General features: G+C 34.0%; 2 protein-coding genes across 2 annotated transcripts; both read left to right on the top strand.

The window, feature by feature from the left end:
- Window positions 1–223: 223 nt before the first annotated feature.
- On the top strand, window positions 224–2,635 carry LOC145591451 (patellin-6-like). Its single transcript, XM_081647910.1, has 4 exons — window positions 224–1,168; window positions 1,496–1,620; window positions 1,936–2,077; window positions 2,287–2,635. The coding sequence occupies exons 1-4, from the start codon at window positions 224–226 to the stop codon at window positions 2,545–2,547; spliced, it is 1,473 nt and encodes a 490-aa protein (XP_081504036.1). The 3' UTR covers window positions 2,548–2,635.
- A 777-nt stretch (window positions 2,636–3,412) lies between these two features.
- On the top strand, window positions 3,413–5,675 carry LOC145591443 (11S globulin seed storage protein Ana o 2.0101-like). The gene is made up of 4 exons (XM_081647898.1): window positions 3,413–3,865; window positions 4,036–4,310; window positions 4,533–4,997; window positions 5,106–5,675. Exons 1-4 carry the CDS (start codon window positions 3,562–3,564, stop codon window positions 5,502–5,504), a joined length of 1,443 nt encoding a protein of 480 aa, XP_081504024.1. The 5' UTR covers window positions 3,413–3,561; the 3' UTR covers window positions 5,505–5,675.
- The last annotated feature ends 10,155 nt before the right edge of the window (window positions 5,676–15,830 follow it).

The following is a 15,830-nucleotide window of genomic DNA, read 5'->3' as shown; positions in this document are numbered from 1 at the left end:
GACATCCATGTTTTTTATTCACCTTTGGGAAAAATAAGATTTTTCTTTACCTTAAATAGTCGCGATTTTCGAATCTTATATTCCTTACCAACCACCTTAACGAACCCCAAAAATCCTTAAAATGATTCGTTAAATTGGTTAAATTAATAATGGATTATAGCTTCTGATTAACGAACTAGAATTAAGTGATCATCAAAACAGCTTAAAGAAATCATTAATATCAATGATCACCATAACATCTCATGACCTCAGAGGCATAGCAACCGGGCCAACGGAATTTCCTGTCACCGGTGCTGTTGGGGAAGCTACACAACCATCCAAGGTGGGAGGATTGTTTGATGATGACGATGATGATGAGTCCTTTGCTGAGGCAAGTGATGAGGGGTCAAGCCTTAGTGAAGAAGAATCCGATCACGAGGACTTCATTATTGAAGGAAAAGAGATAAGCCATGCTAATAACTTCAATTATGATTCCTTAACAAAGGGAAAGGTACCAAGTAGGAGGAGGAAACTATTCAGGCGGAGGTGGAGAAGAGTGAAGACGAATAAAGCATTAATCGAATTGAAGTCGAAATTAGAGGATGCCCTAATTGGGAATTGCTTCCTTGAAGATGAAAGAAATGGGATATCACAAGACTTAAGGGACATTACCCTTTGGGGTGTGCCCTTATTGCCAAGCAAGGGTCATGAAGGGACAGATATAGTTTTGTTAAAATTTCTTAAAGCTCAAAATTATAGGGTTAACGAGGCATTTGAAAACCTTAAACAAACCTTAATTTGGAGGGCAGAACAAAGTATTGATGATATTACTAATGAAAATTTAGGGGATAAAAAGGAGCTTAACAAAATGGTGTTTATAGATAGTGTTGATAATGAAGGGCATCCTTTGTGTTTTAATTTTTATGGGGCTTTTAAGGATAAGGAATTGTATACCAAAACATTTGGGACAGAACAAAATAGGAGGGACTTTCTTAGATGGAGAGTTCAATTTATGGAGCAAACCATTAAAAAGTTGAGTTTTGAGCCTGGTGGGGTGGACTCTTTTCTTTTGATTAGTGACATGAAAAATGTTCCAGGTCCTGGGACTCGTATGAAGGAGCTTGGCCCTATGAGCAAAGATGTCGTCTCTCTCTTTCAACGTTATTATCCCGAGCTCATTTATAAGCACGTAAGTAGACTTGTATACGTATATATTATCATGATAAAATTGAAACAATATAAAAAAACTACTATTTAAAAAGTGCAATACGTAAATAAAGTTGTGGAGACCTTGTGAAATTAAATATGTTTCGACTTTGTTGGTGCACTCAAAATTCTCTTACATTCATGAGTATGCATGGTCCAAATTTGCGTTAACAATTACTATTAAAAAATGCAATATGTAAATAAGGAAATCCTTATTTTTAATACATGATTTATGTTAGTTATACTTATATATTCTTGTATTCATTTTAGAATAGTCTTTATAATCTTATTATTCTGTTTGCCCTTGCAGATTATATTAAATGCTCCCTTCTGGTACTATTTGTACCATGGTGTAGTTACACAATATTGTACTCCTGGAACCAGAGAAAAGTTCATATTTGCAAGGCCTCACAAAGTCACTGAAACATTGTTGAAGTAAGGCTATAATACATCAATCCTCATTATTTACGAAATATTCCGTATAATACCAAGCTAATTAAGCTTGGTATAATGATAAAAGTTAATTAATCTCATTTCTTCGTAATAAGGGCTTTTTGAAGGCGCGGATTCCTTATTACCTTTTCAAAGATATTGTCCGTTAAGTCTAAACATTCATCCATAAAAAAAATAAAATCATTTAATTAAAATACTCTCTTTGCTAATATAAATTTATAATAGGCACAACTTCAATATTTAGAAACATACGAAGTAGAAATTAATGTGTAATTATGCGTATTAATGTATGAACAGGTATATACCCCCTCAAAACATTCCACTCCAATATGGTGGGTTTAGACGAGAAAATGATGATGAATTCACATCTGATGACCCTGTCCTAGCGTTTTGTATCCGTGGTGGTGCAGTATCGGTGTTCAAACTTCCGATCTCTGAGGTACAAATTTTCGATTTATAGTACTCCCTCGATTTCATATTTAATACTAATGAGAGAGATTAGTAGTAATGGCAATCTTACTTAGGGTTTGTGTTTTTATTATACGGAGTATTAGGTATAGAATATATTATTGTGCTCTATTATCTGTGTTATTTTTTATTAACCATTGATTAATTACATGATGGTGTTGTCCTTTACCTATTTTATAGATAAATGTAACGGTAGTATGGGACGTTATAGTTGTAGGATGGGATGTGAGTTACAAGGACGAATTCATCCCCGACGATGAAGGTTCATACAAGATCTTGTTACACACAGAGGAGAAAGTTGAAAGTTGTGTAAGAAATTCATTTTACATAAATGAACCAGGGAAGATCATGATTTTCATTAAAAATGCTACTTACGTCAAGAAAAAGGTTTTCATCCGACTTAAAAGCAAAGCCACTTTGCCTGTGTACTTGTACAAATAAAACTAACATTTAATTGATCGATCAAGCCACACGTACGTGGCTAGGCCAGTATAATACGGAGTGTATTTTTTAATATATAAAATTTTGATGATTTATTAACATGTAATTAAAGATATGTATAATGAACTGTAGATCTGTAGACCGTCGCGTGAGAAGACTAGTTTGTAGATGACCCAAGTTATTGGTAGATATAAGAACTTAGAATTTTGAACTATATTTGGTTCATTCATCTATAGACATCAACTTCAAATGCAAATTAACTTTGTGTCTTGGATATTACATATGAAGGAGGTGTCCATTTGTTCTAGTGTCATCTATAAGACTATAATACTTAAGGGCATGTTCCCTCATTCAACCCATAATCAATGAAAATATGTAAAGGTAAATTTTTCTTTTGATTTAATCGGTTCTAATTCTATTAATCAATAAAAATAAGTTTTAAGTCCGTAAAATTTATCAATACCTGAATTAAATCAATGTTAAACACTAATGTCATGACCAAAAACAAATTATGATCAATAATACAAAGTAATAGGTTTCCTCCAAGTTAAAATCAATTAAATTCAATAAAAATCAAATGAATGTATATTGCAGTTGCATAAATCTAAACAAATTGGAAAAAAAAAAAAACCAAAATGAAAAACAGGTGTTGATCATGAACAATATTTGAGTAGCTACTACTAGCAAACAATATAAGCAAAGCAACAAAAAAACAAACCTTTTAAAATTTACGTCTCAATCCTCCCGTTACATGTCCATATACAAATACAATAATAGTATTGTGGGCATGCATATATCAGCCACTTGCTAAAATTATCAGAATTTAGGTGTAACAAAGGTAAGCCCTCATTGCCATGCATTTTGAAAAATGGCCAAATTATAAAAATTATGTGTCACTCTTTCATCTTTCTCATTTTTCCTATAAATTCACCTCTTCAACACATACATTCTCCATTCGCCACAAATTCAATATCCTCCCTCCAAAAAAAAACAAGCAAAAAAAAAGAGTAAAGAATGGCTAAGTCTACTACTACATTGTTTCTTCTTAGTTGTTCAATAGCACTAGTGTTGTTGAATGGGTGCATGGGCCAAGGAAGGATGCGAGAGATGCAAGGCAATGAGTGCCAAATTGACCGGCTTACCGCCCTCGAACCGACGAATCGGATTCAGGCTGAGGGTGGGTTGACTGAGGTGTGGGATACCCAGGACCAGCAGTTCCAATGCTCCGGTGTGTCTGTTATTAGACGTACCATTGAGCCTAATGGTCTTCTTTTGCCTTCTTTCACTAGTGGCCCTGAGCTCATTTACATTGAGCAAGGTAACAAAATTTATTATTATTATTATAACAATATGAAGTAATTTATAATTTACAAGATAATTACGCATTGACTAACTGTGAGAGGTTTTGGTCTACAGAGTCTTTTAGCTAAAACATATTTGTATGTTATGTTAAGTCATAGATTATTGAAAAGTAATTAATTTTTGTAGGGAACGGAATAAGTGGGCTGATGATCCCGGGATGCCCCGAGACTTTTGAATCAATGTCACAAGAATCATGGAGAGAGGGTATGGAGCGAGGAATGAGGGGCGGTCGCTTCCAAGACCAACACCAGAAGATTAGGCACCTCCGTCAAGGCCACATTTTCGCAATGCCGGCCGGAGTTGCTCACTGGGCTTACAACACCGGAAATGAGCCTCTTGTTGCTGTTATCCTCATTGACACCTCTAACCATGCTAACCAACTTGACAAGGATTACCCCAAGGTTATTATTACCTTTCATTTTCTCGTCTTTTTTAATTGCTACATTATTTCCAATCTATATATACACAATATTTTTTTAACTAAGTCAAAGTAAAGTGTACGTAGCACAATATATATTTACGTGTCCAAGTGTAACGTTTTTTTTTTTAAAATAATGCGTATATTAATAATAACACCACGTACTTGTATTGCATTTAATTTAATCATTGTATTATATATACAGAGATTCTACCTAGCTGGTAAACCCCAACAAGAGCACGGTCGCCACCAGCACAGAGGTGGAGAATCCCAGAGGGGTGAACGCGGCAGCGGCGGCAACGTATTCAGTGGGCTAGGCACCAAGACTATAGCTCAATCCTTCGGAGTTAGTGAGGACATAGCCGAGAAGCTCCAAGCCGAGCAAGACGAGAGAGGCAACATAGTCTTAGTGCAAGAGGGTCTTCATGTGATCAAGCCCCCAAGCAGCAGGTCATATGATGATGAGAGGGAACAACGCCGCCATCGTAGCCCAAGGTCTAACGGCTTGGAAGAGACCATATGCTCGGCTCGTCTTAGTGAGAACATCGACGAACCCTCTAAGGCCGATGTTTACTCCCCGGAAGCTGGTAGACTTACTACCCTTAACAGCTTCAACCTCCCCATCCTCAGCAACCTCCGCTTGAGTGCTGAGAAGGGTGTCCTTTACAGGGTAATTAATCAGGGCTATATATAAGCATTAAATAAATTATTTCCAGACATCCTAAAATAGTATTTAGATTATGCAGGGTTTCTTACTAAATTTATTTTTATGATGCAGAACGCGATCATGGCACCACACTACAACCTAAACGCCCACAGCATAATCTACGGTGTACGAGGAAGAGGACGTATCCAAATCGTGAACGCACAAGGAAACTCGGTGTTCGACGACGAGCTAAGACAAGGACAACTAGTGGTAGTCCCACAGAACTTTGCAGTGGTGAAGCAAGCCGGTGAGGAAGGGTTCGAGTGGATCGCCTTCAAGACATGTGAGAACGCTTTGTTCCAAACCCTAGCAGGCCGAACATCCGCCATCCGTGCCATGCCCTTAGAAGTGATCTCAAACATCTACCAGATCTCCCGTGAACAGGCGTACCGCCTCAAGTTTAGCCGGTCCGAAACCACCCTCTTCCGCCCCGAGAACCAAGGGCGCCAAAGGAGGGATTTGGCTGCTTAAGTTGGAAAAAACAACAATGTAGTATGCATGGCATAATGGTCACATTATATATCATGTAATGTGAAGGAGTTTTAGGTTGTTTTTTTTAAATAATTAGGATGGATGACAAAATAAAAGGTAGTCCTTTAGAAGGTCCCTTGTTTTGAAGGTGTACGTTTTGTTGAGAGGATTGGAGCTTTATGTATAAACTTAATGATCAAATGCAAAGTTCCAACAACACTAAAATGGTTTCTAATAAATTTTCATTTACTTTCCTCTCCAGCTACTAAATTAATTGATTAATAGAAAGTCATATAATATTTACAAATGAAATATAAATTAACAATTACAGAATCAAACAAAAGGTTTTCTTCAACAAACTATAAACTCTTCGCACACGAATAAAAGCAAACAATAAACATTATTCTTCCGGTCAGATCATATATTAATTAAATAATCATAAACACAATTAGCCTATAAACATTTCACATTTTCACCTTATAAGACTTTCCACTTTTTTTTTGAACACTTCCACTTTAGTTGCCAAACTAAACATTACGAAAAGCTCGTTCTTTTCTAAGTGTTATTGTTATACATACTTTGAACTAGTATAATTATAACAATAAGTAGTGTAACAGATAAAAAAAAACGATCGTATTAAGAATATTTAATATTTTTAAAAAACATTATCTAATATAAACTGGAATTTTGGGTGTTATTAATCTATTCTCACCAAATAAAACTTCGTGAATTGGAATTCTCCAAGTTTAGGCAAAGGTAAGATCTGTATTGTTGATCGATTCATTAATCATCTATATAATTGTTATTTTATTTACAATTATTGAATTTGAAACAGTTAATTTCCGTTTCAGATGAAGAAAGGCAGGTTTGTGATTCCTTTAACTTTTGGCCATTGGTTTTACAGGTTATATGTAGAGCTGCTAATTCGGGTAAACGAGTCGGGTTTTGGTCGGGTAAGAGTGGGTCGGGTCAACTCGAGTCGGGTCAATTCGAATGAATTCCATAACCTATGCGGGTCGCGTGTGGGCTGGGTCATGCTTGAGTCAGGTCATGTTGGGTCATACTTCTTATCAAGTTTGGGTCGGGTGTGGGCTGGGTCATGCTTGAGTCGGGTCATGTTGGGTCATACTTCTTATCAAGTTTGGGTCGGGCTTAGGTCGGGTTAATAACAAGTCGGGTTACATTCGGGTTGGGTGAACAATAGATCGGGTTTGATTCGGGTTAAAACGGGTTAGGGTAATTCTCGGGTTCGGTTCAAGTCAATAATTTGCGGGTTAGAATCAGGTCGGGTCAGTTCGGGTTTGATTCGGGTTCGGTTTAAGTAAAAAATTTGAGGGTTATAATCAGGTCGGTTCATTTTCAAGTCGGGTCATTCTCGGGTTCAAGTTGGGTTTGGTTCAAGGCAATAATTTGCTGGTTATAATCAGGTTGGGCCATTTCCAAGTCGGGTCATTCTCGGATTCAAGTCGGGTTATGTTCAAGTCAATAATTTGCAGGTTACAATTAGGTCGGGTCATTTCCAAATCAGGTCATATTCGGGTTCAACTAACTATAAATAGATAATTATCATTTTTATCAAGCTAATTATTTCCTTTGACTATAATATATATGGCAATATAGTAGGAAACTATAGTCTATAATTTGGGAAGATAATTATCTCCTTTTTGCTGGCCTGGACCGACTTGGTTTCCCTAGACAAAATGCTTTGATCAACAATAATAATGTGGTATAATTGCGTTTAAAGTTATTTGAAATCGAGTCAGGAATAATTTGGGTTGAATTTAGGTCGGGTCAATAACAAGTCGTATTAATTTCGAGTCGAATTAGTAACAGATCGGGTTGAATTTTTGTGTCAGGTAAGTAATAGGTCTGGTAAAATTCGGGTCGGGTCAATAACAAGTCGGGTTTAATTTGGGTCAGGTCAATAACAAGTTGGGTTGATTTCGGGTCGGGTTTGTAACAGGTTAGGTTAAATTCGGGTTGGGTTAGGAACGGGTCGGGTTGAATTTAGGTCAGATTAGTAACTAGTCGAGTTAAATTCGGGTTTTGACGGGTTAAAACGGGTTAGGGTCAATTTCGGTTCAAGTCAGGTTCGGTGCAAGTTAATTAAATTGGCTGTTGTAAACCAGTATACGGTGCAAGTTGTAAACCGGTAAATCGGTGCAAGTTGTAAACCGGTAAATTGGTCGTTTAAAGGCAAATTGGATGGTTCCACCCACCCAATTGGACTCTCGGAGGGTATTAAGGAACATGATAAATATTTCATCAATTTTTATTCCGGGCGAAAAAAAAGTCAAAAAATTCCAAAATTGAAGGCTAATGTCCACGCTTTTTGAGAAATTTTGGAGGTTTCGGGACCCGGTGTCGCAAAATCTTGAGATTTTAGGGAATACATCTGGGGGGTCATAAAATGATGTTTGGAACCATATATGATCATTATATGTTGTCATAGATGTTCGTGGTAGGCTTGAGTTAATGAAATCGGTGTAAGTTGTAAACCAGTAAATTGGTAGTTTAAAGGCAAATTGAATGGTTACACCCATCCAATTGGACTATCGGAGGGTATTAGGGACTATGGTAAACATTTTGTCAATTTTTATTTTCGAGCAAAAAAAGTCAAAAAATTCCAAAATTGAAGGCTAATATTCACGCTTTTCGAGAAATTTTTGAGGTTTCGGGGCCCGGTGTCGAAAAGTTTTGAGATTTTAGGGGATACATCTCGGGGTCATATAATAATGTTTTTAACCATAAATGATCATTATATGTTGTCATAAATGTTCATGGTATGCTTGAGTTAATGAAATCGGTGCAAGTTGTAAACATATAAATTGGCCGTTTAAAGGCAAATTGGATGCTTCCACCCACCCAATTGGACTCTTGTAAGGTATTAGGGACCATGATAAACATTTCGGCAATTTTTATTCCGTGCGGAAAAAAGTTAAAATTTCCAAAATTGAAGGCTAATGTCCACGCCTTTTGAGAAATTTTGGAGGTTTCGGGGCCCGGTGTCACAAAATCTTGAGATTTTAGGGAATACATTTGGGAGTCAAAAAATGCCTTTTGGAACCATATATGATCATTATATGTTGTCAAAGATGTTCGTGGTAGGCTTGAGTTAACGAAATCTGTACAAGTTGTAAACCGGTAAATTGTCCGTTTAAAGGCAAATTGTATGGTTCTACCTATCCAATTGGACTCCTGGAGGATATTAGTAACCATGGTAAACATTTCGAAAATTTTTATTTTCGGGCGAAAAAAGTCAAAAAATTCCAAAATTAAAGGCTAGTATCCACACTCTTTGAGAAGTTTTGGAGATTTTGAGACCCGATGTCGAAAAGCCTTGAGATTTTAGGGGATATATCTCGTAGTCATATAATTTCATTTGAAACCATATATGATCATTATATGTAGTTATAAATGTTCGTGGTAAACTTGAATTAATGAAATCGGTGCAAGTTGTAAACCGGTAAATTGGTTGTTTAAAGGACAATTTGATGGTTCCACCACACCAATTAGAGCCCCGAAGGGTATTAGGGAACATGGTAAACATTTAGGCAATTTTTATTTACGGGTGAAAAAAAGTCAAAAAAATCCAAAACTAAAGGCTAATATCCACGCTTTTGAGAAATTTTGGAGGTTTCGGGGTCCAGTGTCGAAAAGTCTTTAGATTTTAGGGGATACATCTAGGGGTCAAATAATCCTGTTTGGAACCATATATGATCATTATATGTTATCATAAATGTTCGTGGTAGGCTTGAGTTAATGAAATCGAACAAGTAGTAAACCAGTAAATTGGTCGTTTAAAGGCAAATTGGATGGTTCCACCCACCCAATTGGACTCCCGGAGGATATTAGGGACCATGGTAAACATTTTGGCAATTTTTATTTTCGAGCGAAAAAAGTAAAAAAAAATCCAAAATTGAAGACTAATATCCACGCATTTTGTGAAATTTGAAGATTTCGGGGCTTGGTGTCAAAAAGTCTTGAAATTCTAGGAAATACATCTAGGGGTCATATAATGTCTTATGGAACCATATATGATCATTATATGTTGTCATAAAGGTTCGTGTTAGGCTTGAATTAATGAAATCAGTGAGACTTGTAAATCGGTAAATTGGCCGTTTAAAGGCAAATTGGATGGTTCCACCCACCCAATTGGACTCCCTGAGGGCATTAGGGATCATGGTAAATATTTCGGCAATTATTATTTACAGTCGAAAAAAGTCAAAAAAAAATCAAAAATTGAAGGATAGTATTCACGTTTTTTGAGAAATTTTGGACTCTTCGAGACCCGGTTTTTTAAAAGTCTTGAAATTCCATGGTAGACATCTCGGGGTCTTATAATGTCGTTTGGAACCATATACGATAATTATTTGATGTCATAAATGTTCATGGTAGGCTTGAGTTAATGAAATCGGTGCAAAGTTGTAAATCGGTAAATTGGTCGTTTAATAGCAAATTGGATGATTCCACCCACCTAATTGGACTCTTGTGGGGTATTATGGTTCATGGTAAACATTTCGGCAATTTTATTTCCGTACGAAAAAAAAATCTCCAAATTTGAAGGCTAATTATCCATGCTTTTTGAGAAATTCATAAGGTTTCGGGACCCGGTGTCGAAAAGAAATAAGATTTTAAATGATACATCTCAGGGTCATGTAATGCCATTTGGAACCATAAATGATCATTATATGTTGTCACAAATGTTCGTAGTAGGCTTGAGTTAAAGAAATCGGTGAAAGTTGTAAATCGGTAAATTGGTCGTTTAAAGGCAAATTTGATGGTTCTACCCACCTTATTGGACTCCCGAAAGATATTGGGGACCACGGTAAACATTTCGGCAATTTTTTTCCCGGGCGAAAAAAAGTCAAAAAATTCCAAAATTGAAAGCTAATATCCACGCTTTTTTAGAAATTTTGGAGGTATCAGGGCCCGGGGTCGAAAAGGCTTGGGATTTTAATGGGATACATCTCGGGGTCATATAATGTTGTTTGGAACCATATATGATCATTATATGTTGCCATAAATGTTCTTGGTAGGATTAAGTTAATGAAATCGATGCAAGTTGTGAATCGATAAATTGGTCGTTAAAAGGCAAATTGGATGGTTCCACCCACCCGATTGGACTCTCAAAGGGTATTACGGACCATGGTAAATATTTCGACAATTTTTATTTTCGGGCAAAAAAAAAAAAGGCAAAAAATTCCTAAATTTAGACAAATATCCTCACTTTTTGAGAAATTTTGGAGGTTTCGGGGCCCGATATTGAAAAGTCTTGAAATTCTAGAGGATATATCTTGGGGTCAATTTATGCCGTTTGGAACTATATATGATCATTATTTGTTGTCATAAATGTTCGTGGTAGGCTTGAGTTAATGAAATCGGTGTAAGTTGTGACCCGGTAAATTGGTCGTTTAAAGGCAAATTGGATGGTTCCACCCACCCAATTGGACTCCTAGAGGTTATTAGGGACCATGGTAAACATTTCGGCAATTTTTATTTTCGGGCAAAAAAAAAGTCAAAAAATTCCAAAATTGAAGACTAATATCCACACTTTTTGAGAAAATTTGGAGGTTTCGGGGCCCGATGTCGGAAAGTCTTGAAATTCTAGAGGATATATCTCGGGGTCATTTAATGCCATTTGGAACTATATATTATCATTATTTGTTGTCATAAATGTTCGTGGTAGGCTTGAGTTAATGAAATTTGTGCAAGTTTTGAATCGGTAAATTGGTCGTTTAAAAACAAATTGGATGGTTCCACTCACCCAATTGGACTCCCGGAGGGTATTAGGGACCATGGTAAACATTTCGGCAATTTTAATATCCGGGCGAAAAAGGTCAAAAAATTCCAAAATTGAAGGCTAATATCCACGCTTTTTGAGAAATTTCGATTGTTTCGGGGCACGGTGTCGAAAAGCATTGAGATTTTAGGGGATACATCTCGGGGTCATATAATGTCGTTTGGAACCATATAATATGAGCATTATATGTTGTCATAAATGTTCGTGGTAGGCTTGAGTTAATGAAATCGGTGCAAGTTGTAATCTGGTAAATTGGTCGTTTAAAGGCGAATTGGATGGTTCCACCCAGCCAATTAGACACCCGGAGGGTATTAGGGAGCATGGTAAATATTTCGGCAATTTTTTTTTTCCCGTGTGTAAAAAACTAAAAAAATTCCTAAATTTGAAGGCTAATATCCACACTTTTTGAGAAAATTTTTGAGGTTCGGCCTATATGTCAGTACTCGATTATTATTACTCCGTATACTTTATAATTTTTTTAAATCAAATAGGGAGCAGCTGATTTCATTAATAGTACTCCGTGTTATTAGTTTTCCATCATTCTTTAAGAGATCTAAATTCTCAATTCTCTAAACTCGTGACATTATTTTTGAACTGCTCCTAAATAATTTTTTGAATTTAGATATCTTTGTGTCGTTCTTGATAGAGCTCGACTAATACATAATCAGTTAGTCACATAAGCTAAGTGATACGAGTAATACTTAATTGATTATCATGATTGGCAAATCTACAAGACGAATTTTCTCTACAACCCTACACCAACTGACCTGTAGTTCTTCGAATTTACAATCCCTACACACATGAAACAAACAAACAAACATTTGTTCAAATAGTTCTTTTTTTTTTTTTGGTGTTAGATGTGATAATGTGATATTATTTTATTTTATTTTTTTTAAAACGATAATGTGATATTATTATTATTGTTGTTATTATTAATTTATTATTATTCTTCCAATTAATTACAACATACTTTTACTTATTATTATTATTATTATTATTATTATTATTATTATTATTATTATTATTATTATTATTATTATTATTATTATTATTATTATTATTATTATTATTATTATTATTATTATTATTATTATATAGTTTTCCATCCATTCGATCAATATAATACTTGGGCCTTATCCAGAGCTAGATACAGAGCTTGATTTAGGATTTTTTGAGATTTGTGATTTTCTTCAAATGCATGTTGAGGATAAAAATGAAAGAGAAGAAAATTAATCCATGATGATGGCTTATTTTCTCAATGCTTATTAGCCGATTATTATTTTATTTTATTGTTTTTCTAATAAATTTCAACCCAAATCAATCAATGATGACTTTTCTTTGATGTCTAATGTTATTATTTGCGGCTTTCCCTAATTACATGATTGTTAATCTTAAATAGTAATTTGTAATCGCACTCTCTTTATCTCTAAAAGAATTTTACGGAGTATTTGCACTTCCAAGGATTTAATTTACGTGGAGCTAGATTGTTAGTTGTTGAATTATAAATAGTCTATAATATCATGCTTTATGTGTTTTTCATCGTTAGTTATTATTGATAATTTGATTTGGATCTATTAATCACAAAATTTGGATGGAAATTATGTACATATAGCATGCCAAATTTCTATCAAAGTGTTAATTTTAAATATAATACGGATATAGTAGTAGATTAAACTCATAAATCTAAAAGATGATGAAATTTTCAGGGAAGTTTTCGTGATTGATTGAGTAAATTCCCCTTAACTTAATTTCTCTATATGTTTACATTTAAGGTCAAGATTTATTCTAATAAACGTTTACTTGTGAAACTTCATGGTTTGTTACTATACAATAAGATGTCTAATCACAAAATGCTTTCATCATAAAGATGCTCATATGACAGAAGAATTATAAGCAGCTTTCATTTGACTAGCTAATTCACCATAAAGTCTATATCATACTTTCCAATGTTTAATTCACAAAATTATCACTGTCACAATTAATAATAATCCTCTTTGAAAATAATGTAAATATAGAGTACTAATAAAGTACCACGTAGTAAAGTAGAAGATAAAATAATTTATACTCATAGTCCACAAAGATGGGTTACTTTAGAAGTACGTCACTTTTAATGCATTGACTAATAATTGTATTTTAATACGGAGTAGTAGAAACTACGGAGTATTTGGTTTCTCCACACAGAACCAATATATATACGGTATAGTACATTTCACATATGTAGAATATTCATATTTTTGGTCATTTTCCTTGACAAAATACATTGGAGAATTAAGTCAAAAAAAGGAAATGGATGAATAATTGAAGACCATGACTATATTCAAGTAAATACGCATTATTTTTTATACTGTATAAGTTTGAAATCAGGCGTCATGTCTTAACCCTTGTGATATATTTGGGTTATTTAGAGAAATGTTGTACTTTAATTATTACTTTGTATCAAACACCACTCATAAATATCTACCATCCTCTTAAATTAATTTTTTATTATCGTGTAAGTTTAATGTAATCTTACTAGCTCTTGATCCATTCATTTCCATTACGAAGTACTTTTTTCGTTACATTTCGAAATAAAATTTAAGTCTACCTTCATCTCAATGATGGTAAATGAATGGTTTTGGCTAATTAGTGTGCCCTAGGCCTTTATTTATTTAAGAGAAAAGGATAAGAATGTAGCGATACAATTTTCAATTCAATACCCTTTTTAATTAATAATAAACCAAGCTTGAGCTCCATCCATCATTACAATACATACATTAGAAAACGAACCTCTCCCCACTATAACCATGTGTTGACCTTTTCCATACTATAATACGAAGTAACTTCTTAAATCTTAATAGCTAGATTATGTTGCAAAGCATGATGCGCACACCCTACTAATTTAATGCGAGCCTAGTGCAATCATAAACCATGCTCCAAAGCTAAGAATAATCATATTGCTATCGCAACACAATGTTTTTTTAACCTTTAATTTGTTTCTTAATTTATCTTACCTTTAAACTCTTTAGAAACTTAAATTAACGGATATTTTTACAAATTTATATTGAATAATATACAAAATCATTCGGAGTACATTATTTAACTAATACTCGATGCGATTTCGAACTGTCTTTCTTCCTCGAGAATTAAATTATCTAAATTCAGTTATGTTTTGCCTTATTTATAGAAAGTACGGAGTATAAAAACCGCCAAATTAGGACGGGGATGAGCCATGATATCCTTGCTTTCAAGTTTCAAGTTACTAGGTACAAACTTATATAACTCGTGACCTTCGTGGCCTGGAGGCTGTCAACTACACAAATCTCTTTGATTTGTCCTCTTCGCCAACTTTGAATCAATTTTTATTTTATAAAATGAATGTTGCGTAATTTGGCATGTGGCACGTTTTATTTGACTATAATATAAGGATTAAAATCTAATCAAATGAACTGTTACATTCTTGGCTTTATCGTGCGTCACTAATAATGCACCCCCACTTTTTAGAGTGAGTGGTAATTGAAAAATATAGGGCAATTTACAAACGTACACTTTGAGATCTTTCCTAGAAAATATGGAATATGCCTTTTCATTAAGAAAATGTTTTACATACCAAGTATGAAATTTACATGTTTAACTTTTTGGTCTTTTCCCTTTAATTATTTTTTGCTTCTTTTCTTTTAAGCTTTATTTTCTTTTTCCTTTTCTTTATCTTTTTTATTTTATTTTTTTTTAAATTTTATGGTGCTTATTAATTATAGATTATGTTAGACTATTAGAGTTCTTCATTAATGATAAATGAGCTCATCTACTTATTCTTGTAGTTTTAATTATTGAACTTCAATTATTTTTACGTGACTGATAATTAAAAAAGAAAATTCATCCTGTCGAATAAGACAATATAGTGTAACTATGTGTCCGTGTAATAAGATATTTTATAACTTGTAACTCTTATATACCTCTTTAAATAATTAAATAATAATCCTTATAATTTGACATATTAGGCTGAAAATCTCACTAACAAAAGAAAATCCTAAGCTGATTGTAGATATATGATACCAGTATCAAAAATTCAAAATCCTTATATATGGATCTTTTTTTAAAAAAAAAAATAAAAAATAAAAAATAATAAAAAAAAGAATCCTTACATATGGAAATATATCATTGACAATCACAAAGGATTGATTAGCTTGATACTTCTTTCACAGTTCACACAATAATTAAAATTATTTACAAAATTAACAGATATTACTTCATTGTGATTTGCTCAAAGCCTCAAATGAAATGATTAATATTGCAATGCATAATTAGAGAAGTGAATAACAATAAGTGTGGATAAACATGAATTATTGGTATTGCCTATGATCCATTAACAGTAAAGTATTAGATTTTTAATCTTAGGGTCTGTTCACATTTACTGAGTTGAATTGAACTTAACTGATTGTAGCTGAGCTGAAATGAAATGAATATTTTATAAGAGAATGAAATTATGAACTGAACTGATTGGAGCTGAGCAGAACTGTATTGAAATTAAGTTGAAGTGAACAGGC

The sequence above is a fragment of the Chenopodium album genome, chromosome 2 (genome assembly GCF_948465745.1).
Source record: "Chenopodium album chromosome 2, dcCheAlbu1.1, whole genome shotgun sequence".
NCBI classification, from domain to species: Eukaryota; Viridiplantae; Streptophyta; class Magnoliopsida; order Caryophyllales; family Amaranthaceae; genus Chenopodium; species Chenopodium album.
The sequence above is the reverse complement of the archived record's forward strand: the minus strand, read 5'-3'. Positions and strand labels throughout refer to the sequence as shown.